This window comes from Pectinophora gossypiella, chromosome 23, assembly GCF_024362695.1.
Source record: "Pectinophora gossypiella chromosome 23, ilPecGoss1.1, whole genome shotgun sequence".
NCBI lineage: Eukaryota > Metazoa > Arthropoda > Insecta > Lepidoptera > Gelechiidae > Pectinophora > Pectinophora gossypiella.
This window is the reverse complement of record NC_065426.1, coordinates 1,028,636-1,056,050: the sequence shown is the minus strand read 5'-3', so window position 1 is coordinate 1,056,050 and position 27,415 is coordinate 1,028,636. Positions and strand designations below refer to the sequence as shown.

The 27,415-nt window shown below is 42.1% G+C and overlaps 1 protein-coding gene across 1 annotated transcript; it reads right to left on the bottom strand.

Annotated features, from left to right (window-relative positions):
* Positions 1–186: 186 nt before the first annotated feature.
* Positions 187–27,415, bottom strand: LOC126377322 (cleavage and polyadenylation specificity factor subunit 1). The gene is made up of 29 exons (XM_050024999.1): positions 27,062–27,415; positions 26,331–26,551; positions 24,333–24,503; positions 23,002–23,165; positions 21,679–21,818; positions 20,281–20,391; positions 19,396–19,577; positions 18,601–18,748; positions 17,744–17,934; positions 17,394–17,586; positions 16,424–16,530; positions 15,550–15,688; positions 14,470–14,609; positions 13,265–13,384; positions 12,453–12,587; positions 11,826–12,017; positions 10,563–10,742; positions 10,007–10,157; positions 9,058–9,236; positions 8,507–8,721; positions 7,983–8,129; positions 7,670–7,742; positions 6,910–7,062; positions 5,476–5,670; positions 4,654–4,768; positions 4,251–4,367; positions 3,556–3,685; positions 3,032–3,137; positions 187–324 (listed from the first exon to the last, which is right to left on the bottom strand). The coding sequence occupies exons 1-29, from the start codon at positions 27,222–27,224 to the stop codon at positions 244–246; spliced, it is 4,359 nt and encodes a 1,452-aa protein (XP_049880956.1). The 5' UTR covers positions 27,225–27,415; the 3' UTR covers positions 187–243.

Sequence of the window (27,415 nt, the reverse complement as noted above, 5' to 3'; positions counted from 1 at the left end):
CATGGAAAATGCTGCACCGACAATAGCGTGGCTCTTAAACTGATGATGAACAAAATCATTATCATCATCAGCCCATTAACGTCCCCACTGCTGGGGCACGGGCCTTCCCTGTGGATGGATAGGGAGAACAAATGAACAAAATTAGGTGTCTGAAATCATGGCCATTGGAGAAATAAAACAAAGTCGTTAAAAATAATACTTTAATCTTAATATTTACAAGAGCATCTTATTTAATTATTATGTCTAGAAGTGCGCAGTCAGTCTGTCTATCTCGTACAGGTCCGCCATTATTTCTTCCACCTTCGTTCCAATTTTCTTTGCAATCTGAAACAAAAAACATGTTATTACGGCCTCTGTGGTTCAGTGGTTGTGCGTTGGACTCACGAAGTCCTGCGTTCAATGAAGGACTTTCCAATCGACGTTCCCTAAATACACGATAGATGGCGTTGTTCACTTTTAATGTAATGGCAGAAGCATATATAAAAATAATTGTTGCCTCATATTTGGATCACGTTATGTATAGAAGGATGTTGCTACATATATTGCTTCTCTTTATTTTGATCAGAATAATAATGGGTGGAAGTTGTAATTGTGCCTTGGTGTAATAAAAATCATTTATACTCAAAAACGAGGAGCTCGGTGGCGCAGCGGTAAACGCGCTCAGTCTGCGATTGTTGAAGTTAAGCAATTTTCGCAAAGGCCGGTCACAGGGTGGGTGACCACAAAAAAAGTTTTCATCTCGAGCTCCTCCGTGCTTCGGAAGGCACGTTAAGCCGTTGGTCCCGGCTGCATTAGCAGTCGTTAATAACCACCAATCCGCACTGGGCCCGCGTGGTGGGTCCATTCATCCATAGGGAAGGCCCGTGCCCCAGCAGTGGGGACGTTAATGGGCTGGTGATGATGATACTCAAAAACAAAGATAAAAGATGCATGTGTCTGTTATCCATAAAATTAGAAGTTTAAACGAGGAAAAAACTTAACAACGCCATCTATCGTGTTTTTGTCCCTCATAGGCTGGTTTCCAACTAGTCAAATCAGTTACTTTTTACTGAACGTCAAAACACGAAATTACTATGGAATTCGTATGAAAAAGCACACTGTGATGTTATTGAAAAACGTGATAAAATGACTTATTATTACGTTTTTCTTGATTAAAATTCATAAATTAAATAGAGAAAAGGAAATTGTTTTCGTTAGTTTTAGATCTGTTTTTATTTAGTAGTCAGAATTTTATAATTTATTTTGAACCTAGCACTCGGCCCAATTTGTTTATTTAAACGTTTGCCTTGTTTTATAAAGTGAGATAAGTACATTATGCAATTTTTATTGTAAGTCTAGTTCCTGCAAACATTTGGCTAGGTTCAATTCCCGATAAGGACATGTCGTTACAAAAAAAAAACACTTCGTGCCTGCCTGCCTGCCTGTCTTCAGTTTGGCTAGGGCATTGCAAGCTCAAATCACCCCTTTATTCCCATCTGCCCCCTTTAGGCTTGCCACCGGGGTGGTGGTTGGGAAATTAGGTGCCGTTTACCACTCCGGTGGTCGATGGCACTTAATTAGTTTCATCTGCCCCCTTTACAGTTATAGTACGGGGGTTTATTCTCATGTCGTACTGGACATAAAATAAAAAAATGAAAATTTAGCAATATTAATTTAAAATTTTCCGTTTCTTTATTGGATAAAATAAAATAAAATAAATTTTACTGATTGCATTTTTGGCATCAGTATCGATCATTAATCACCCCCTGATAGTTATTTTGAAAATATATTTAATGTACAGAATTGACCTCTCTACAGATTTATTATAAGTATACATGTAAGTATTAAACTAGTCCATTATTGTAAATTTACATATATTTTTATGAAAATATTATCATTTTGAACGTTTTTTTATTTAATGTAACCCTTGTTCGATAAATGGTGTGGTGTGATTCAGAAGGTACGTTAAGCCGTTGGTCTCGGTTACTGATGCTGATGTAAGTACGTTGTAAGTAGGCTCAATCATGATATAAGAAAACCAGGTATGCTCATAACTGACAGCTAGCATTTCAAGGTTAGCCCAGCTGACGTCATCCGACCCCGCGTGGCCATTTTGTAAACAATAAATTACCCACGAAATTTTGTACTTTTAGTAAAAGATTTACGTAGTTTTAACGATTTTCATATATGTTACAAATAATAGTAACTAAATACATTAGTCAGTAATTCCCTTAATTTTCAATAATAAAATTTTCGCCCTTAGTATGTTGGAAATCCCAATTAGTGGACAAAAAAAGATTGAATGGTAACACTCACATCATCAATGGGCTAGAAATGGCGGCTTGTCCTAGGATTGAGCATAATAACCGTGACACCAGAGTTACTGAGTTTTGGTTATATAACTCACGACCAGCGCGAAAGGAAGCATGCTATAACTTATTGTTCAGGCGCACACTTTGTTAGCGCCTTGCCAGTATTTAATAGCAACGCCAATCACAAAAACATTGCGTTACTATTTCATCAGGAGTCAAAACTGAATACCATTCATACCGTTTTTTCATTATGTCATTCGGCCATCATTGTGGTATGTATGTATGGCGGTGTATGTATGTATGTATGGTAGTGTATGTATGTATGGTGGTGTATGTATGTATGTATGGTGGTGTATGTATGTATGGTGGTGTATGTATGTATGTCGGTGTATGTATGTATGTATGGTGGTGTATGTATGTATGGTGGTGTATGTATGTATGGTGGTGTATGTATGTATGTATGGCGGTGTATGTATGGCGGTGTATGTATGGCGGTGTATGTTTGTATATATGGTGGTGTATGTATGTATATATGGTGGTGTATGTATGTATATATGGTGGTGTATGTATGGTGGTGTATGTATGTATGGCGGTGTATGTATGTATGTATGGCGGTGTATGTATGGCAGTGTATGTATGGCGGTGTATGTTTGTATATATGGTGGTGAATGTATGTATGTATGGTGGTGTATGTGTGTATGTATGGTGGTGTATGTATGTATGTATGGCGGTGTACTCACGTCGTGCTTGTCCGGTACCGGCATGGAGGTGTAGAGCGCCACGAGGTCGCCGTCCAGGATGCCGCGCGCGGGCCCGCCGCCCGCCGTCCGCCGCGCCTTGTATGTCCTGCCGAGCGACGGTACTTGATATTTACTTCATAAAATAGATAAAATATCTATTTACCTTCAATAACATGTTGCGGACCCAACTAGTCGACCACTTAGTTCTGCCTGTACAGCATAGGTTTAAGCGTCGGGTCAATCCCGGTGGGGACATCACAAAAACCACTTTGTGATCCCTAGTTTGGTTAGGACATTACAGGCTGATCACCAGATCCGTCCGAAAGTAAGATGATCTGTGCTTCGGAAGGCACGTTAAACTGTTGGTCCCGGTTACTACTTACTGATGTAAGTAAGTAGCCGTTACATGAGCCATGTCAGGGGCCTTTGGCGGCTTAATAGTAGCCCTGACACCAGGGTTGATGGGGTTGGTAATCCACCTCACAACCCACACGATAGAAGACTAATACCCTGCATATTCTCACCTGTATGCTCTAGGGTTGAGTCCAGCGAGGTGACAGCAGTAGTTGTTCATCACGTTCTGCAACATCAGCAGCCGGCGGTACATCTTCTCTGATAGAGGCAGCACGTAGCCTAGCCCGCCGTCGAGAGTCGCTGTGGGGGTAGCCAGTGGCTTGTTAATAGTTGGTACAGATCGCGGAATAGAAGAAAGAGGTATGAGCAAATAGTTCATACTTCGACTTTCCACTATACCATAACCAAAGCAAAGCGCAAAGCGCCAAATACGGAAGACTCGTCCGAAACCCTGTCCGAAACCCTCCTATAACTACACACTCAATTCGTCAGGCCAGCTTTATTGTGTGCCGTGTGACCGGATCTTCAAGACCAAGTTCGGTTTCGCCAGCCACATAGCAGAGCCCACCACAACAACGACCCGGGATAGATATTTAGGAGTCCCCGTCGCCGGATACGGTTTAGACGACATGATGATGATAATAATACCATAACCACTTTTTCGGTGTAAAACACCAAACACGCGTCTAACGCGAACACGTTACGCGTCGTCAGCACATTGCCGACGCATCGCGGTAATTTATATTTTATAATTAGTGTATTTTTCGGAATCGAGAACGGAATTTTCCGTCGCAACGGCGGCTTGTAATAAGATTGAGCATATCTGGTCTTCTTAAAGCATGATATTACGTATGTTTGTACTCACTGAACATGGTAACGTGTCGCCTGTTGTTGGCGCCGGGGACCGGCTTGGCGTTGATCCGGAACATAGCGTTAACCTGCTGGCCCAAATGGTAGTCGCACTTGCGGATCAGCCGCTGACCTGCCAATGTAATAAGCGGCTATAGCGTAGACCTCGTATAACAAACATAAACACAAACACAACATAAACAGTCTATATACGTCCCGCTGCTGGGCACAGGCCTCTCAATCAACAGCTTCCCTGCGGGTTGGTGGAGGTGTTTTACGACTAATAGCCGGGCCAAATGTCTTAACAGCGCTCCGAAGCATCTTTCTTCTTCGGAAAATCAGGCGACTCAAGCCTGCTATGAATCGGGGCTATGATGTGTATGTATGGTATGTAGATTTCTGGTTTTCAATGAACCTACCTCCATAACTCTCCCGTGCTTGAGGCTGGTACATGAACAGCGCGAAGTTGCCGTCCACCTCACTCACCAGGAAGCCAAGGTTCGAATTGTCTACCATGAACTCCATATCGTAGATCTGAATAACAATTACACAGGATCTTAGTGACATCGTAACGAAAACTTTGAGGGATGATTCAGACCATGATTCTGAGTTGATATCAAGTGGAATTTACCGTCGCAAAATTCCCTCGCGACTCACTGGCTTCACCAACCGGTGGGTGTATGGGTAATTCCTGTTTACCCATGTACCCACGGCGTCAATAAATATCGATGTTTTTAATCGATAATATTAAAATGAAAAATAATGTTTGTGTTTTTTTTAATTATTTTCAATTCTATGCTTTTGCGATGGAAAATTTCCTCTTCGATTTATTTCAATTATTTCAATCCGAGAGGGTTATATTTGAAATACTGCGCATAGGAGACATGCATACCCAAAGCGAAAAAGGGTGTATTAATGGATGGGTGACCGCTTAGTATTTTTTATTTTATCTGCCATCTAAATTCAAGGGTTTTTGGACATGAGAAGATTTCAGCGTAAGTTAAGATGCCTTTAATTATTATTTTTTTTTGACGTGACTTATTGTATATTTACTTGGCTGGACGAACGTTAAAACTGAGTTTATTACTTGCTCAGACACCAAGCCAGTCTTCGAAATTTGTAGTCGCATCATGCTAAAATTACTAGACTGATTTTAGCGAAACTTTGCAGTTATATGCTTTGGAATCTTGGCTAACAAGTGCTATAGGAATCATCGTGCTATGTCCACCAATTGGGGTTACCTGCGCAGTTCTCATCTCCCTAGCGACGAGCGACAGCGTTCGGTGCTGCGCCTGATACCTTAGCAACGACACGGATTTATACACGTCGCCCACTAGGATCAGGTTCTTGACCGCCAGAAGTCGGTGCACGTAGATCTGCGTGTCTATGAACGCCACGCCGACGAGGTCGTTGTCTTTCAGTTGCCAGATGTAAATCTGAAAGGATTAAATTGATATTTGTTTAAAACCGTTCATACATAGACATCTAGTATCTAGTCTAGTAAAAAGTTAAAAAAAAAAACCAAGCTATTGGCCCCGATTCCTGCAGACACCTAATTTAATTTTAAGTTATACCCGTCATTTTCTTATCCGTCGAAAAGGAAAAGAACGGATGATTATCAACAAGTTAATTTTAAAACGAATGAATAACCCGGCCGAATAAAATAGGTTTGACGTGCTGTCTATTTAATTCTGCCGATGTAAAATTTTTAAACGGTTGTTTTAGATTTCTGCTTAAAATTGACGCGTGTTCCATAAATTTTATGCCTGTCGATTACTCGTCCCTGTCTTTTTCAGCGGATAAAAAGAAATACAGGTATAACGATCTGGAGGACCGGGTTCGATTCCCGATGGGGACATTGTCGAAATCACTTTGTGAGACTGTCCTTTGTTTGGTAAGGACTTTTCAGGCTTGAATCACCTGATTGTCCGAAAAAGTAAGATGATTCCGTGCTTCGGAGGGCACGTTAAGCCGTTGGTCCCGGCTATTAGCTGTAAAAACACCTCCACCAACCCGCAGTGGAGCAGCGTGGTGGAGTATGCTCCATACCCCCTCCGGTTGATTGAGGGGAGGCCTGTGCCCAGAAGTGGGACGTATATAGGCAGTTTATGTTTTTTATGTATGTAGGTATAACTTAAAATACGATGGCGGCTGCAAGATACAGGCATGATGCTGTTCTGTAGCTTATTATTACGTGCCTTCTGCCGTGTCGTGGGTACATTCAGTTTTACCTAGCGATGGATGATGTACCTCTGACTGCCCCAATTGGGATATAATCGGCTATACAGGTTGTGCTGCTGCTGGTTGTAAGGCGGATGAGATGTTCGTCACTACATAGTATAAAACAAAGTCGCTTTTTCTGTCCCTATATCCCTATGTACGCTTAAATCTTTAAAACTACGCAACGGATTTTGATGCGGTTTTTTTTTAATAGATAGAGTGATTCAAGAGGAAGGTTTATATGTATAATAACATCCATTAAATCGTGGAGAAATACTGTTATTTTTGAGGATTTTAATGTGATGTTGTAAATAATTTCATTTTTTCCTCAGAATTGCATACGAGCACCAGGGCGGGTCGCTAGTTATGTAAAAATTTACGATTCAAAGTGTAACTATGTTACCTATTGATATTTTTGAATTTGAATAGTCGTGACCTCATGTTATGTTACGTACCTTCTGCCCCACCGCGGATATGAGGTACCCAAGCACCTGAGTGAGCGCGGTGACGGGTCCCTTCTGTTCTTTGGCGTACAGCTCCTTGAATCTGTTCTTGGTGAGTGGCTGCCCGGGCTCCGGAACCACGTCTATGATGTCATAGATTATTATCTGTAATATACACGGTGTTAGTGACATCGTAACGAAAACTTTGAGGGATGATTCAGACGATGATTCTGAGTCGATATCAAGTGGAATTTTCCGCCGCAAAAATTTTCATTATTACAAGAATGTGTTTATACTTGTTATAATGAGAATCCAAAACACAGGTCCTTCCTAGTTTGGGTTCCTGGCTCCCTCATAAGTCTGTACATACATAATGTAAGTGAATGTAAACTGTTCTAAGGGAGAAAAATAAACTTTATTTTATTTTTTATTATCAAAACTACACATGTTAAACTGGTTGCCTGGAAGAAATTGCTGCTTAGCAATAAGGCCGCCAGATTGTACTGTATCTATCATCATCTGTGTTAATTTGTTTTGTATATTGTGTGCAATAAAGTATATTTGATTTGATTCGATTTGATTTGATGTTAATTACATGTTACAAGTGTCAATGTTTTTTTCACACGTATATTTTACAATCTCTTGTAGTACTTGTAGCTTGTGAACGTGAACTTGACTTGTAAATTTTAATAAACAAGGCACTGGTATATATAAAGCGACGTTTTATGTGATTAAGAAGTTGAGCTTTTATCTTGAGTAACATAACACTCACCCTTCCTCTGGAAGTGATGTCTTCACTGTAATTATAATTTGTTCCTAACGCGATGTAACCTCTCAAGCCAGACCTGAAAGCAAGATTTCAACCGAAACGATTATGTATTTCAAAAGTAGCTTTTTCCATGGTATAAGAAAACCAGAAACAAATAAAAGAGAAGGTGCAGGTCGTGTCGTATCGGGAGGTGAAGGTTTTGGCGGGAAGAAGAGAGGAATGGCAAGTACTCCACCGACAAGAGCGCAGCTCTTAAATAGAGAGAGAGAGAGAGAGAGAGAGAGAGAAGAAAACCAGGTTTGCTCATCCTACCTACCTAGTTCCCTCGTAAGACAATGCGACGTTCTGAAGACAGGTGACGTGTTCCCACTCGTCGAGCTCGATGCGCGTGTTGGGAATGATCTCCCAGGAGACCGGTGAGAACAGCATCACTGAGAAACGCTCTTGCATCGGGTACGGGAACCTGGACGCAACAAGGTAATCAATGTCATAACTGAAACCTGGAGTTATTATTAACCCTGGTGCCAGGGTTTGACTTTTTTGGGTTGATGATGTTGGCAATCCACCTCACAACCCACATTTGGCGGCGAGGGTGTGTTGCCGCCAAAAGATGTTTTCGGGGTAAGAAGATAGCATAGGACCCTGCTAGCCACAAGTAGTGTGACTAGGAATCGACGATCCACTTAAGTCATGTTGGAAGTTGTATATATGCGTCCCGCTGTGTAAACTTCGATAGCGCGTTTCAAGACTGCATTGTTGAATGGTGGCGCCATCTGTTGTCGGTTTCTATCATGTGTGTCTGCCACAAAAGATGTATGTACGCATAGAATTTATTTTCACCTGTCTCCCTTGTTCTCGGCGGACTTCTCCTTGTCCTCTCCGTTGAACTTGTAGTAGGAGGTGGCGGGCGCGGACGTTGACGCCACGAGGCAGTACGTCTTGGACTCCAGGTGGTACGTCACGAAGTGTGGCGTCATCCGTATGGGCACCTTGCGGACCGGCCACGGCGCGTCGTAGGAGAGGTGGGTTGGTAGCGAGCAAATACGGAGTTCCGACTGGCAACAAACTTATAAGTAAGTGAATGGTTATATTTCATAAAATTACAAAACTCAATAAAAAAAATTTCCTCGGTGCGTGCGTGTATAAGTGCGTGTATACGTACGTACATGTGTGCTTGCGAGTGCGTGTGTGTATACGTGCGTGTGTGTGTGTTTGTATATGTACGTGCGAGTGTGCGTCTGTGTATACGTACGCGCGTGTGTGGCTGCGGGTGTGCGTGCGTGATTGCGAGCGTGTGTACGTGCTTACTTGTAAAAATTGGTGTAGTATGAACACGTGCGTGGCGCGCGTAGTTTAGGCCTGGCTAGTGTGAGGTGTGGTGAGTGACGAACCTGCGCGTTGAAGTAGAGGAACCCCTGCGGGCAGTTGGTGTTGTTGAAGGCGGCGAAGGCGTGCAGCGGCGGCGCGGCGGCCGCCAGCGGGTGCGCGCGCAGCTCGCCGCGCGGCGTCAGCAGCACCACGTACGGCGCCGCGCCGCACGCCGCCACGCCGCTGTAGCCGCCCACGTTGGCTGCGGCACACCACACTGTCACAACTCCGCGCCCAAGCCCATTCGTGCCGGGCGCCGACCTCACCCCCTCCAACTCTTGCTTCAATTTTAAACATCCGTAACCCGCTAAGGAGTAAAGGGGAACGCGCGCAGACTGTGTGTCGCTCACATTTACGCGTTAGGCGGCACAGAGGAGTGTTTGGGATATGTTGAAGGGAGGATTTCGACACAACACCTACTCGGAAAGTACCTCTTTTCTATTTTGAAAAGAAGCAGAAAGTACGATATTACAGTCATACAAATACGCTGAAAGAAAAATGTATGAACATTTTCATGAGGTGTTTTGTCGACTAGATCTCTTTTGTGCCTACTCTGAAAAGACTATTTAGCCTGAGTACATCATACTCATCAACGTACTCAATATCCTCGAAAATTAAAAGAAAATACTATTCGATTCTATTCTTCCCATTTAAGGGATGAAATTCCAAAAACCCATAGTACTACCTAATATCATTGAAAGAATCTTTGTGCAATTGCTTTCTAGACACTGTGATGTCGGCTGTACAGTCATGAGCAATATCATGTACCCACTTTAGAACCTTGTCGCACTATCGTATTTGACATTTAATGAGACTTACGATTTAATTTTTCAAAAAAGTTAATGTGACATGGTTTCAAAGTGTATACATGTTAGTACTCGGGACCGTACGTTGATCAACCACAATTGTGCCAGTAGTGTCGTCTTTTATAATACCTATACAGATAGAAGAAGATAGAAGATGTCAACTCACCAAAATACCTCAACTGACGCACGTTCTCCCGCAGCACGCCAGTCTCGTAGTTGTCATCGTTGTTGGTCACCCCGCCGGTATACCCGAAGGGGAACGACACCGCCATACGAGAGAAACGCATCTTCAAGTTGCCCCGAGGGTATTTGTAGGCCTGCAGTTTCATAGAAATATGAACATGACTCATTGGTTATTCACCACCACCGAATCAAATGTCCCGGTACCAATAGGCTAATTTCCAACTAGTCAAATCAGTTACTCTTTACTAAACGTCGAAACACGAATATGGAACTTGAATGAAAAAGCACAGTGACGTCACAGAACAACGTGATAAAACGCCGGACTTATTACGTTTTTCTTGATTAAAACTCATAAATAAGTTAAATAGAAGTAGAAAAAGTCATCTGTCCAGAATTTCATAATTTATCTTTGACCTAGGAAACTACCCAATTCTGGATCTTTATTGCTAAGGCGGCTATTGTATACAACCGCTATCGACAAACCTGATAATAACCCTAACACCAGAAGAACGGTACCACACGATAGAAGAAGAACGTACCTGATATATCATGAGCTCGTCATCACACCTCAACATCATGAGCACTCGACTGCCCTTGTTCCCCAACCCGACAACCAGTATCTCCTTGATCCTGTCCACCTCCGGGTTGTGCGACGATGAAGAATCCTCATCATCTAGCGGCGTCGCTTCCGGCACGGACTCCAAGCTGTCTGCGAGGATCTGTGGGGTGGTATCACGTGTTTGAGAGCAAGCAGCGATCCATATAATGGCAACACAGTATTTCTAACATCGCTTTCGCGTCGCTGAAAAGGTAGGCAGAGAACAGAATCATTTATTCAACGTATATGGATAAACTTGCTATAGGTCAGTTCAACATTTTGAATCTACGTCATTTCGCCAGGTGTTATGGTTGAGGAGAAGAAATGTCAAGAAACTGCAACAGCAACACATCTTTTAAATCAATGTAGGTACATTACAAGTTATTTAATAACTAGAGGAACAAATTGAATAGCCAGGCATTTTTATCATTTAGGTATTGAGTGTTCCTAAATTTTGTCAGTCCTTTATACTGGTGCTAATTCCTGCAGACGCCATCTAATTTTATTTTAAGTTATATCTGTCATTTTCTTATCCGCCGAAAACGAAAGGGACGGGTAATCGACAAGCATAAAATTTATGGAACATCTGTCTAAACATTTTACATCGGCCAATAACCCGACAGAATTAAGTTGACAGCACACGTCAAACGGTTTGCATACCAGCGAGATACTTTTTGATTCGCCCGGGTTATTCATTCATTTACTCATTCTTCCTAAAATTTAAAACTGTCAATCATCCGTCTCTTTCCTTTTCAGCGAATAAGAAGATGACAGGTACAACTTAAAGTAAAATTAGGAGGTGTCTGCAGGAATCGGGGCCAATGTCCTGCTAAAATTCGTGATAAATTGCTATAAAATGTAGTGTATCTTGTCTGAAGGATGAGTTACGAAAAAGAAAAGCAGCTTGTTGGGAAAAGGCAGTTTAATTGAAAATAAGCTTGTCTAAGTTTTCTTCTTTCCGATCTTTAGGGAATAAATAAAACACTATAATTTTGCAGTTAAACGCTGCGCAAAGGGTTATGTTTGTTTACTCAAATAGTATGGGGAATTGTCAAAATTTATGAACACTCAACAGTAGCCACACCTGGTGGGAGAAATAAGCAGTTTTTATCCTCATTAGCATCACGTGGTTTCCAGGACTTGTGTCCGGTTAATGACAATACGCTCGCCAAAAGGAAAGAGATGAAGTAATGACTAGACTCACCCGATGCCCCTTAGCGAGGTCTCTGACGAGGAAGCTGAGCCGCATCTCTGGGAGCGAGTATATCTCCAAGTTGCCGTTGTTCCGCACCACGAACAACCAGTACGTAGGTTTCACCTCCTGAAGGTATTTCTTCCACCAGCGGGATATACGGCGAGGAACACCCGGGTTCTTGGATTGTTCTGCTAACATTATCTGTGGACGAATAACATGAGATGTGTTGTGGTGTTGTTTATATTCTGTGGCTCTTGAGTTGCTTATTATTAGGTATTTTGTGTGTACTATTTGTGTGGAATTCTGTTATTCAAGCCTGCAATGCAGGCAGACAGGGGATACATTCTTCTTCTTCTTCTTATCCTATTATCCCCTGTTGGGATGTAGGGTCCAAATATCAGATTTCCACTCCTCGTGATCTGTTGCAGCGTCTGTAGCTTACTCTCATGACATGCCGAGAGTTTTCAACTCTCAATCAACCGAGGGTCGTCAGGTCTCTTTAGGCTGCCCCCTTTTGGGTTGAAAGGATTAGAAGAAGATGAATAATCTTCTTCTATCTATTATTATATTTATTATTCTATAGGCATTGTTTTGCGGTCCTCGACGAACATTAGATGATAGACACTTTATACTCACGCTGGCCATAGAAGCGGGAGTCTGGTCTCCTCCATAGAGGAGCTCGTCTTCATCATTCAGCTCGTAAACCTGTCCCGGCTTGAACCCTTCCGCCTTCACGTTGGTCTTGTTCTTGCCAGTGAACTCGCCTTTCACCTGCGTCATACAACAAATTGAATTGCTTTAGTACTTCTTCTATCGTGTGGGTTATGAGGTAGATTACCAACCTCATCAACACTGACACCAGAGTTCCCTGTTTACAGGGTGTTAGTGACATCGTAACGAAAACTTTGAGGAATGATTCAGACTATTATTCTAAGATATCAAGTGGAATTTTCCGTCGCAAAAGTACGGAACTGAAAATAATTTAAAAAAACACTAACATTTTCAGGAAATTCCACTTGATATCAACTCAGAATCGTGGTCTGAATCATCCCCCTCAGTATTTGTTACGATGTCACTAACACTCTGTATGTATGTTCCATATTGTGCTTGAAGCTGCGTAGAATAGACAAATTATTAGAAACTAGCAATGTAAATTGAACAACCTTAAATTAGCTAGATTACGTACGTATGTATAATTATTATGCGTTCACGTTGTTCGATTTACATAGATAATTTTAAAACTGACGATAAACATTTTCTTTTTTGTATTTAATTTATTTATGAATTTTAATCAAGAAAAATGTAATAAGTGTAACAAGTGTGTAATAAGTGTGTGTAAGTGCAGTGTAAAAAAAAGTAATTTGTCACGTTTTTCTATGACGTCACTTGTTGCTTTTTCATACAAATTATATATAGTATGTTAGTAAGATAAACTCGGCACACGTTACCTGCACGGTCTCCAGGTCTGCGGAGGTGAACAGCCCGCTGAGGTCCCGGTAGGGCGCGGCCCGCAGCAGCGCGGGCCGGTGCGGCACGGGCTGCCGGGTGGGCGCCAGCCGCGCCGTGCCCTGCGGGGGGGAATGTGTACACTCTGTAGTCATCATCTCCTTAGCACCATCCCATTTCTCGCAGAGTCAGCTTACCTAACCCGAAGATTTAACAGGTCCGGTTTTTTACAGAAGCGGCCTGACCTTCCAACCGGCGAAGGGAAAACCAGCCCAATACAGGTTAGGTCACACACCTCCAAAAATGCATTTCTTGATGTTTTCCTTAATCGCTGAGCACGTGATAATCATTTATGATCCCAACATAAATTCGAAAACCAATTCGACATTCATTAGTTTAAGCCTGTGCTGGTTTCGAACTTGCGCTCTTTATTATCACTAATATAACGGCCTCCGAGCTTGAGAGTCCAGGGGTTGAGAGCTGGACTCACAATCGGAAAGTCCCGGGTTCGAATCTCAGTGGTGACATCACAAAAATCACTTTGTGATCGCTAGTTTGGTTAGGACATAGCTGAACTAATTATCCGAAAAAAAGATGATCCGTGCTTAGGAAGACTACTACGTTACTGCTTGCTGATGTAAGTAAGTAATCGTTACATAAGCCATGTCAGGAGTCTTTGGCGGCTCAATAACAACCCTGACACCAGAGTTGATGAGGTCTGTCATCCACGTCATAACTCATCATCCTCAATCATCAATCTTAACAGCCAAAAACTGCGGGGTTGATTGGGATGCGACGTCCAGGGGAGTTAAAAAGTTTCTTTTCTTTCTTTCTTCTTTCTTAAAAAGACCACCTCGAATAAATTCACCTAAAAAAGCAATATTGCAATTTGACATTTGCACATATAAAAGAAAGTGCAACGCAAAGAAATTTCAAATAGCATTATTGTTTTTTTTTTATGTGAATTGCTTCGGTGTCGACTTTTCAACCCGCTTGGATGTCGCAAGGTTCATCATATCCATCTTAGGACTTCGTATCAACAGTGGCTGCAAGTTGTCTTTGATTACTTGTGGCTCTGCCCACCCCATTTGGGATTACGGGCGTGAGTTTATGTATGTATGTATGTTGGATGTCGCATCCCAACTCAGCCCCGCAGTTTTAGGTACCAGAATAAACAGATTTGTCACAAAAGTTCTGAATCACTCACCATCCCATCCTTAGCCCGGAACTCCCTCAGGGCTAGAACCAGCGCTCGACCACAAGAGGACACCACGCAGATGTAGGGGTCTGCTGTAGCTGCATATACTGCTGTCCACTCCAGCTGGATTGACTGAATTTGAACGCCATCTGGGGAATAAAGCACACAATTACCAATTGAACAGGGTAGCTTTGAAAAAGGTTTAGTACTATCTACTCTCAACCGGCGTGCGTATATGAAACGATTGATGGATATTGAGATAGCAAGAGAAGTACGTCAGGATAGAAGCAAAGGGAATGAGGATAAAAAGTAGAAGCTCAAATGTAAGCGGCAGCACTGTTGAGTGTTCCTAAATTTTTACAGTTTTTTATATTATGCAGTCAGTTCTCCATACTGTTCAGCTAAAATTCGTGATAAATTGCTATAACATGTGGACCAACGTAGTGTATCCCATCTGAAGAATGAGTTCCGTAAAAGACAAGCAGCCAATTGGAACTGAAATCTTTGGCTAAAATCTGAAATCTGGTATAAGGTTCACTGTTACTCATCAATTTGTTAAAGACTAGTAAAAAACCGTTTTTAAATATCTCATCTAAATATTAGTATGACATCTTAGGCCACATCTTGGCATACCATCGGGTGAGGTGGTGGTCAAACGCAAGACTATTTTATAAAAGAAAAAAAAAGGCTTATTGATATGGAGATAATGGTGCTAATTCCTGTAAACACCATCTAATGTTATTTTAAGTTATATCTGTCATTTTCTTATCCGCCGAAAACGAAAGGGACGGGTAATCGACAAGCATAAAATTTATGGTCAATTTTAAGCACAAACCTAAAACAACCGTCTAAAAATTTTACATTGGCCAATAACCCGACAGAATTGTGTTGACAGCATACGTCAAACGGTTTGCATACCAGCGAGATACCTTTTTAATTTGCCCGGGTTATTCATTCATTTACTCACTCTTCCTAAAATTAAGAGCTGTCAATCATCCGTCCCTTTCCTTTTCAGCGGATAAGAAAATGATAGGTATAACTTAAAATAAAATTAGGAGGTGTCTGCAGGAATCGGGGCCAATGACTCACTCTTAATAAGTCGTATGGTGGTAGTAGTAACTTGCACCATGAACTTGTTGTTGCCCAGGTTGCCGGCGAACACCGTCGGCGCGCCCGTCATGAACCCCGAGTTGTCCACCTCGTTGATCTCCTGGCCCGTTTGGAGGACCTGCCAATGACAATATTGAGATAAAATACATTTGGGAATATTTATTAAAACCTGCCCAACACACACACACATACACAGTGATACCACACACACACGCACGCACGCGCTGAGAGAGAGACAGAAACTCTACGTTCATAGTTTCACTGTGACTGCGTTACATCCTATTACCTATTAATATATGAAACAGGTTGTCACCTAGTATAAGAGGCAGGGTATTTTATTGTTATACGTACCAACATGTTTTATGTATTTTTTGCTAAAAGTTTGAATGTATATTTTGAGTCAACATTTTTCTTTTTCCTGCGACATGTGATGCGTATTGATTAGCGTACATTAACTATATAATTATACATTCATTTAGTGTACTTAAATGTAGATTTAACCACTTCTACTTTGGAGACCGAACAATAAACATGTCCAGTAGGGCTAAATAGTTTAGTTTGTTTAGTGGGACAAAATTTTGTCACGATAATTTTATCGATTCTGACGATATAATTATGTCGTTTTGTCGATTGGTGATCACACGTGAACCGAAATAAGTCATGTCGTTCTGTCAAAATACGATACGCATGTTAGGGAAAACTAACTTTATGAATTAGGAAAAGAAAACGATCGATAATTTTAGCCCTGCTGGTAAACATTCGATCCTTTACTGTATCGCTTACGTCCCTCCTAATATAGAACTTAAATATAACTCTCTCTCTCTTTCTCTCCCTCGCCCTCGCTGTCACTCACCATGCTGGAGTCCTCCTGCGTGAGGATGAGGTACGCGTGCTGGCAGTCGGCGTCCCTGGAGTCTCCCGCGCCCGACGCCCCGAACACCGACCACATATCCACACAGCCTGCACACATTATTCACATTAGATTGTGATCACAGGAATTTCAGGAAAGACGACAAAACGGTTGTCAGCACGGTGTCAATTTTAATATAGAAAAATATATATCTCCACATAAGTACGGTCACGAGCATTAATATGTATACACTTTGGTACCGTGTCACATTAACTTTTTTGACAAATTGAACTGTAAATCTCAGTAAATGTCAAATATGTTAGTGCGACAGAGTCCTAAAGTGGGTACATTATATTGCTCATGACTGTACACCAAGCGGCGCTCGGGCGCCTGCGGAATATAAGCTAGCGACATCTATTATAGAGTAGGTTCTAGATACATTGGTACCCCTTCGAAACCCCATACTAACTAGCGCCATCTATCAGAGTAGCAGGTTATCGTTAGGAAGGTACCCTCCATTCAATGACAGGTGGCGCTGCTCGTAAATCCACTACTCGCGGCTAGGTCCCTATAATCTATATCCCTATAATCTATATGATCACTAATCGAGGAACCAATTAGTATTTTGAGCATAATAAGTATAATAATAATTTTACTTTAAATTATACCTGTCATTTTCTTATCCGCCGGGTTATTAGCCGATACAATTTTTTTTATAGGGTTGTTTTAGATTTTTGCTTAAAATTGACGTGTTTTCCATAATTTTTATGCTTGCCGATTACCCGTCCCTTTTCTTTTAGGCGGATAAGAAAATGACAGATATAACTTAAAATAAAATTAGATGGTGTTTACAGGAATTAGCACCACTGAAAAAATTAAATAAAATTATAAAAAATTTAACTTATCAGAACGAAGGACAGCTCATTGTCGATAAAAAGAAGAACAACCGATTTATGTTTTGTTTTTTATTTACCAGGTAAACTGAAGGCAGTGATCAGCTGATCCCTCAGCGCCCTCTGCAGCACACACAAGGCTCCGTTCTTGCCGCGGCCGGCGCAGGCTACCAGTTCGATTCCCGGCTCGGAGCTCGTGTCCTCGCCTGACAGCTGCGGCTCGCCCATTGAGATGTCGCCGATAGGACAGATGTTTAGCAGCGAGTCGCATACCTGGGGATTGTAATAGCCATGGTATAACAAAACCTTTCTTTTCTGATCTTTGTGATATGTCCCCACCGGGATTCGAACCCAGGACCTCCGGATCGTGAGCCCAACGCTCAACCACTGGACCACGGAGGCCATCAACTGCCGACTGGCAACAACTGACCTCAAACACATAGCTCGTGAGCTGCGTGGAGGTCCGTATGTCGGACCCGTACACCTCCAGCTCGTCCTTGTCGCTGATCTCTATCACGTTGCTAGCGATGCAGTCGCTGATGCTGTCCAGGCGACGCTTCTTGGACGACGGCTCGGAATCCGGCTGAGGGTTCTTCTCCTTGCTCGGTGGTTCTTGGCGATCTTTAAAAATATCCAAAATACAGAATAGGGTATTCGACTGAGTCAAAAATTAATTATAAAATGCTAACCTAGAAATAAAAGCCAGTCTAAGGGTGGTATTGTCCCACTGCTGGCCACAGGCCTCCCCTATTTTACTGATGTAAGTGAGTAATCGTTACATGAGCCACGTCAGGGGCCTTTGGCGGCTGAATCATAACCCTGAATCTAGGGTTTATGAGGCTGGTATTCCACCTCACACCCCTAATCTCAGCTGAGACTGCCCTCAAGACCATGCTCAAATATCTGTTTTTATATTAGAACTGTCACATTGACATGATCTTGAGAGCACTCTCAAAGTTGAGATAAGTTTATTAATACTACCCTAAGATGATCAAAAATCAATCTCATTTTACTTTTCGACTTATCTTGGAATTTTATTAATGAATTATCTCACTCGGCTATCTCATTTACTGTGCGCAAGGTCCGAAGGAATGGGTCATTTGACAGGTTGGTGCGGGCCGTCGGTACTGCCAATAGATGTAAGTACGTAGTCGTTACATGAGTCATGTCAGGAGCCTTTGGCGGCTCAATGGCAACCCTGACACCAGGGTTGATGAGGTTGGTAATCCACCTCACAACCCACACGATAGAAGAAGAACACCAGCAATGGGTGATGTGACGTAATACCTGAGTCAGAGACAGTGAGGTCCACGGTGGCTTCAAGCGGACGGTCCACGGAGAACAGCATACGGTTCTCTCGCTCTGTCACTCTTAGTAGAAGGGAGTTGCCCAAACGAGACCCCAGGAATAGGAAGTCTTCTTCTATCACGCACATCTGTGAGGAGAATATTGATTGATTATTAGTACAAAATATAAGAGAGGAATACAGTCCAGGATGAGTACAAATTTAAGGTAAACGGCCTTTGTTGTCTTTAACGTTGTACCGGGTGAGAGCCTTCAGCGCTCCCCATTTGTCCGGCCAAGTAGTTAATGCCTGTGGTAAGTTCTTGAGCGTTTCGAATGGGGACATATCACAAAAGTCATTTAATGCTCCCAGCCGGGTCTGCGCGAATTATATCGGGCGCTTGGTCCAATAAACGATACGAATGCTATCTACGTAGATGGACGGTAAACGGCTATTGGTCGAAGCGCTCAATATAAATCGCGGTCATCATGGCTGGTTTGGTTCGAATAGAACAGTAGTCTGGTCACCCGATTGTCAGTGCGGATTGATGGTTATTAACGTCTGCTAACGCAGCCGGGACCAACGGCTTAACGTGCCTTCCGAAGCATGGAGGAGCTCGAGATGAAAACTTTTTTTTTTGTGGTCACCCATCCTATAGCCGGCCTTTGCGCAAGTTGCTTAACTTCAACAATCGCAGACCGAGCGCGTTTACCGCTGCGCCACCGAGCTCCTCCAAGCCCGTTAGCCCGTAGGCTTATACACATGGGGATAGAAGAGAAAGTGTGTGGGCAACTGACGCTGGTGGTGAGCACGGAGGCGGCGGCGCGGTCCAGGTGGAAGCTGCGCACGGAGCGCACGGAGTCGGACAGCAGCGTCAGCACGTACAGCTGGCCGCCCTTCAGCGACAGCGCCAGCCGCGCCTCGCCCAGCGCCGCCACGCACGCGCCGTCCAGCGTGATGCACACGCCCTCCTGGATGCCTGCGCGCCCCAGCAGTTACGACAATAATAAAACATAAACATCACATAAATAGCTATTTTTTTTTAAGAACGTCTAGGGCCCTGTGCTGAGGTTTTTCTTGCAGCTTCTTTTCCCCGGCTATACAGGTTGTGAGAAGCTGCTATAGTTTTAGGCGGATGAGACGTTCGTTATGTAAAAATTGACGATTCAAAGAGTAAATAAGTTACCTACTGAATAAAGATATTTTTGAATTTGAATTAGCCTATATATATGTCCCACTGCTGGGCACAGGCCTCCCCGCAATCAACCGGAGGCGGTATAGAACATACTCGACCACGCTGCTCCACTGCGGGTTTGTGGAGGTGTTTTTACGGCTAATAGCCAGGACCAACGGCTTAACGTGCCCTCCGGAGCACGGAATCATCTTACTTTTTCGGACAATCAGGGGATTCAAGCCTGAAAAGTCCTTACCAAACAAAAGACAGTCTCACAAAGTGATATCGTATAGAACGGACTGTCCGCTGCACGCCAATTCGTATCGACAGCCGATGTCCCCCCTCTGGGTCTTACTTTAGTCTTAAGTGGCAATAAACCGAGTAAGGCGGAGCGCGCAGACTTTATATCGCTCGCACCTACGCGTAAAGCCGCACACGGTAAGACTTTCTCTCGCTCTTACTTACGCTTTGAAGAATGAAATTTTTACTTTATTATGTTTTTACTTACGTAGTGGAAAGTTGGTAGTATGTGTGGCGATGCTGTTGAGTGACACCCCGTACGGGGGCACGGACTGGTTGAGGTAGATGAGAGAGTTTACAGCCAGGATCAGACAACCACCTACAACAAAATACTCGGTGTTCAATTTTTTTTTGTTTTCCTCGAAGGGTAAGGCAAAGGGAACTATGCCCATACAGCCATGTCTTACGTATTTTTTTCTTGATGTTTAATGAAATGATGAAAGGTGATGATGATGAAACCTAAGCCCCCACCCTCGGAGCAGACTCCTACTCCGAACCCCAAACGAATTAACTCAAAAGTCCGCATAAACTTTCGAGTTATGAAGCGGCTTGTTAGCACGAAGCGAAAATAGGTAGATACACTTTATTTATTGAATATTCCGATATAATAACACTGTCGCGAATGTTTTCCGACAGTGTCCCATTAAATGTCAAATATGATAGTGCGACAGGGTTCTAAAGTGGGTACTTGATATTACTCATGACTGTAATAGGTTCAAGATAAATTATGATACTCTAATTACTAAATAAATACAGATCTAAAACTAACGAAAATCATTTTCTTTTTTCTATTCAACTTATTTATGAATTTTAATAAAGAAAAATGTAATAGTAAGTGCGACATTTTGACACTTTACGATGACGTCACAGCTTCTTCTACTATCGTGTGGGTTGTGAGGTTGGTAATCAAATCACCAACCCCATCAACCCTGGTGTCATGGTTAAAAGCCCCTGACATGGCTCATACCACGACAAATTTCTAGTGTGCTTTTTTAAATTCCATAGTAATTTCGTGTTTTGACGTTTAGTAACACTTCAGGACCCCGATACCGACCCCGCCGGCGTGGTCGACGATTTCCCTCAATCAGCGCTTATCGCTATCGACCCACTAGGGTCGATTAATTCTTTCAAATATTTTTCCTCTCAGACGACGCCCTGAGTCGAGGTTCGCGCCCAACTGGGCACCCTCAGGCCTGTTGTCTTAAACGTTCTACCGGGTGAGAGTTTTGAGAAATCAAAAAGTATTTATTTTCTTTTCTTACATGTTTTTCTTAAACTAGTTACTGGAGCCTCCTTTTAAGCAAAATATGCCTGTACCAGGAGACCCCGCTCTTCTAAAACAGTAGTAAATAGGTAAGAAAGTTTTGTTACCTTTACGTTTTACAAATAAGCAATTAATAATGTTTGTATAATGTGTATATGTGTGTGTGTATGTGTCTGTGTGTGTGTGCGTGCGTGTGTGTACGTGTGTGTAAGTGTGGGCGTGCTCGGGCAATGAGTGTAGATTCCTCCTGTCTACAATACAATAAGTCACGTGAAATAAAAAAAAGACGTTTAGTAAAAAGCAACTGATTTGGCTAGCCTATTGTCAACGAGTATATCTTACCGAGAGGCTTCTGTATAGGCACTGCTTGTATGCAGTCGAAGGGCAGGCCGGCGGTGGCCCAGATGACGGGGTGGACTCGGGCTGACATGTTGAGAGACACGCCCGCCATCGCGCATGTGTCGTTTCGGACCGCTGTCCGCCTGTTAAACAAACATCACGTAGAAAAATAACATTCGCGAATGTCCTTTTGAAAATACCCAGTTGAATTTTGAAACATACGGTCACGAGTACTAATATGTATACACTTTAAAACCATGTCACATTAACTTTTTTGACGAATTAAACCATAAGTGTCATTAAATGTCAAATATGATAGTGCGACAGAGTTCTAAAGTGGGTACATGATATTGTTCATGACTGTACATAAATATTGCAGCGGCTCTGGTATGTTCGCTGAGGCACACACAGATGGTTTTGCAGCAATCATGCGGTAACGTTGTGCGTCGCTTCTCACGCGAACTCGAGCCAGCCCCAACAGTATCCTGAAGACGTTATGTGATAGGTGGGACTCCCCCCCCCTTCTAAAAAGGTGGATGGAGCTTCACACTTTATAACTTTTGTGTTTATGAACGCCCGAATAATGTCTTACTAACACTAGTTTATAAGTCGTTTGTATACTAAGATTCTATGGACTTTGTCCGAAATAAACGATTTTTATTTTATTTTTATTTATAAATGGGATTAACTGTCTGAGAACTGGGAATAACAGCCAAAATTACTAAATTGTATAAATATTGTTTTTTTTTATTGGAGACCTTACATTGACCATAGAAAAGGTTCAGTAAGGTCTACTCTGAATCGGCGTGCGTGTACGACGATTGACGAATGTGGAGGAAGCAAGAGAAGTATGTCAGATACGAAGCAAATGGAATTCCATAGTCTCTGAAATGGGTGTGAGTTTATGTATGTATGTTTAAAGAACGTCTAGAACCCTGTTATTTATTAAAAACATCATAGAAGGAAAGCTAGAAGGAAAGAGAGGAAGGGGAAGACCAAGAAGAGTTTACATGGAACAGATTAAAGAAAAGGTTAACATCGTGTCTTATAGGGAAGTCAAGGAATTGGCCTTTGATAGACTGACTGACTGACAAGAGCGTGGCTCTTAAACTGATAAAGATGAGGACCCTGTGACATGGTTTTTCTTGCTGCGTCTTTTCCCCGGCTACACAGGTTGTGAGACCCAATAGTTTTGGGTTTTAACTTATTAATTTTGACTAAGACAGTTGGCTTGCTGGCCATTACAGGCGGCGATACAGCTCACCACCTCCACCACCACCACCCCACCGGAAAATAGGCGTGGTATGACGTCATTAGATAACTCACCCAGCAAACGTCCTGACAGGTTCGTACAACAACAGTAGCGTGGGTTCGTAGTAGCCGTGCAGGAACTGTAAATCCAGAACGTTGTCTATCTTCTCGTCTAAATCTTTGAGCACGATCACGTACGAGGCGAGTGTCGGCGCACGAGTCATTGGTTGGGCGGGTTGCTGTGGGAAACATACGGGCATAAAAAAAGAATACAACATGTGTTACAAATTCCAACATTTCACCGTCGGATCGTCGATCCCTAATCACTATACCAACATGTGGCTAGGGGTACTATGTACAGTTCGGTACCCCGAAAACATCCTTTGGCGGCAGCACAATCTCGAGGCCTCGCCGCCTAATATGTATAGAATAGAATAGAATGAATAGTTTATTATAAAAGGACGCCACACACAAAAAAAAAGACAACAACATCATATCAAATTTCCACTAAAACAATTACAAAAAAGGAAGACGGATGTTTGGCGAAATGATCATAAGGTGGTGGTGGACGTCCTGAGATAAAAGGGTCACTCAGCACAAGTCGCGGCGTGAACGATACGCAGCCGAGACACAAACTGCATAAAATGTTTGTTTACCTATTGCTTACCCACAAGTTTTTGTTACCTACTTATCTATGTATAATGTAAGACGGACATCGTAGATACCTAGCATCGACACAAATCATGGTTTAACGATGCTAGTTAGCATAACCACTGTGTGTACTAAGTTTTGGAAATAAATAAAAAAAAAACCACGACGCTGATATTATGTGGACCCTATCTATCTATCGATTAGACGGGTCTTCTAATGAGGGTCTCTCCAGGCTACGTTCTCCAAAAAAAAGCAGATTTAGCTGTTATAACTCCAACATGATAATAACCTATTTTCCCACTGCTCGAGTACGGTCACGAGCATTAATATGTATACACTTTGGTACCATGTCACATTAACTTTTTTGACAAATTGAACTGTAAGTCTCACTAAATGTCAAATATGTTAGTGCGACAGAGTCCTAAAGTGGGCACATTATATTGCTCATGACTGTACATAGTTATTCAAAAATATAATATAATGGCAGGGGATAATAATATCGAAATAAATGTTGTTTGATATTTGGATCAAATTTGTTCAGAATTTTGTTGTTATTGCTTCGCTTTATTGTGACTAGAATAATAATGGTTGAAAGACGTGTTGTGCCTGGGTATTCTTCTTCTATAGTGCGGGTTGTGAGGTGAATTACCCACCTCAGCAACGCTTGTGTCAGGGTTAATTATCGAGCCACCAAAGGCCCCTAACATGGTTTGACGATTAATGAAATAATGGAAATACGGAGACACCAAACTTACATTTTTAGTATCAGCAAGGGGTTTGGCTTCCAAAGGGTCAGATTCGTCGGAAGCAATGTCTTTTCTGAATGGCAACACTGCTAATTTCTTGCCGTACAGCAACATCACGGCACAGCGACATTCTGGGTCGACACGGATCCAGGGAATGTGTGGATGTGTTGTCCAGCCTCCCTGGATAATGATAATGAAAATTAATAGAACTTCTAACCTTTAGTTTAACTTGATTATTGACTAGAGTACGCAGGCTCTGCACGGCGCGCGGCGCGAATGTATTGAGGACATAAACATACATAAACAGCCTATATACCTCCCACTGCTGGGCACAGGCCTCCCCTCAATCAACCGGAAGGGGTATGGAGCATGTTCCACCACGCTGCTCCAATGCGGGTTGCAGGAGGTGTTTTTACGGCTAATAGCCGGGACCAACGGCTTAACGTGCCCTCATCAAGAATCATCTTACCTTTTCGGACAATCAGGTGATTCAAGCCTGAAAAGTCCTTACCAAACAAAGGACAGTCCCACAAAGTGATTTCGACAATGTCCCCATCGGGAATCGAACCCGGAGCTCCAGATTGTGAGCCTTACGCTCTAACCACTAGACCACGGAGGCTGTTAATGCAAAAGGCCAATAAACGCAATGAATGCTATCGACGCCGTACGGCTATTGGTCAAAGCCCTCGATATAAATCGCTAAACTACCGCGCCGCGCGGGTACGGTGTTGTAAAAAACATCAGGTAAAGAGTACTCTAAACCTGCGAGCAAGCATGAAGTGTTTGATGAGAGTGGAGGAAGCGAAAGTGGTGTGTCACGGTCGTAGTAAGTGGAATTCCATGATCCCTGCCTACCACGACGAGAAATAGGCGTCATCTTACATATGTATGTACTACGGATATTAAGGTCGTAAGGCCCAAAGTCCTTTTAAAATCCAAATCCCATTGTTTAACTATTGTGTCTGGAAATCCGGGCCTTACGAGGTTAAATGTGAACGCGCCGCAGGAGCCACACGCGTCATAGTCATCGCAATTTTTTGTCTTTGTACGAAACAGTATGCAACCCACATTTTGCCGCAAGAAACTTCGGCGCGTACGTCGCCGCGCGTCTAATGCGCGTTCACCTTAACAATAACTTTATTGCCATTCCAAAATTCTAGGCATTTTCAAAAAGGAACGTCACGTCACTTTTTAAGAAAAAAAAACGTTTTGGCGGGCGCCGGGCGATCCATCTGGGACTTTGAAGAAAAAACAAGTGAAGACAGATTTTATCGTTGTGAGAAGCTTAAACTGAAAAACTAGTTTCTGTATTGGATTTCATTCTATTACTTATTATAATTCGTAGTAATAATTCAACGCATATTAATACAACGCAAATAATTGTATCTAGCTTTTAAGTCTATATTATGTTTGTTCTCCAAATAAATAAATAAATAATTGGTATTCATAGTAAGAATGAAATTAATTCATGGTAATATTAACTGATTAAAACTGGGTATGTTACTAATATTTACGTTTTATTGTAGAGTTTGTTAACACAATGTAGATGCAGGTGACATTATAAAATAAGAATCATTATGACCCTAGAGGCCACAGCAAAAGTAATTTCCAGACACAATAGTGAAACAACGGAGTTTGGATTTTCAGTCCTACTTTCAGAACATTCAGTCCTACAACTTTACAGAAACATGCTTACTTGGGTAAAATTTCTATCCTCACTGACCTAGAAGGACATATATTGACCAAATTAGAGATGTCCTCTGAAAAGGTTAAGTATGATCTACTCTGAACCGGCGTGCGTGTATGAAACAATTGATGAATGTGGAGGAAGCAAAAGAAGTGCGTCAGGATCGAAGCAAATGGAATTCCTTGGTCTCTGCTTACCCCGGTGGGAAATAGGCGTGAGTTTATGTATGTATACAAGTAGGCACACTCGTCTCCAATACAAGCTTGGAACAAGCTGGATCAACCTCATTCCCTTCCCAAACTTGAAAAATTACACCTTACCTTCATATCATCCTCTTCAAAATAATGCATGCTTAGCGTGATCAAGTTATTAGTCTGTGGGTCGTACTGTACCACAGACAGCTTGGCCTCTCTGAAGGATATGAGGAGTAGATCCCGTCCCGAACTTGCACATGCTACGGCTGCAATGGACATAACATTGCCCCATAGTGTGTAAGTTGCTAGACATTCTAACTTCATCTTTGGAGGGATCGGCTGGCCAGCTGTGAATGAACAAGAATATTTTATTTTTTTATCTGATTTTTATTGAGGCTTAAGTATCATAGTTTACAACATTTAATGATAATCAAACCATCACTTTACTAAAGATCAATACTCCAGCATTACACCATTTAATAAATAAATAAATAATATGAGTTTATTTATCTTTAATATCAATTTATTTAAAAACTAAACAGTATTCTATACTGTGTTTTTTATGTATAGGTATAAGACCTTTTAAGTGAGTTTTTTTTTAATATTAAATAGATAAAAACATTATCAATACACATCATGGTAACATTATACAAACTCATAGGCAATATCTGGTGAATAACCACTCTAAAAGTACGGAAAGAATAAAAGAAGCCCTTTTTTATTATTGATTACTACTTCTGCACAGATTAACTATACAATATAACTAAACCACAAAGAAACGAGATAGAATACTACTCATGTGGCATCACAAGGGGTCTTGAAAGCTTTCTAGATAACAAAAGAGCCATAAAACTTACCGGCATTAACCTCCTTTGTAGGGCCTTCAGGCACAAGCCTAAAAACCTTGATAACGTTGGCGCCAGCGGTAACCAGACACGTCTCGTCATTGTTAAAGAAGCAACAACTCACAGCATGTTCTATGCCAGTAGCCGGGTGCGTTTGGCGACAAATAGAAAACATTTTGCACCACTATTCAATATCAGCGTCCTCAACTTTGAGGTTATGTTTCAAATAACACTAACTTAGACGAACTATAAATAGCTTACTACAAAACTGGTAAGTTGAGCAACAATGTATTGTTTATCGTAGCATTTTTACAATATTAGCAAATTGTTTTTGAAATAAAAATCGCATCGGCTGTCACAATTTTT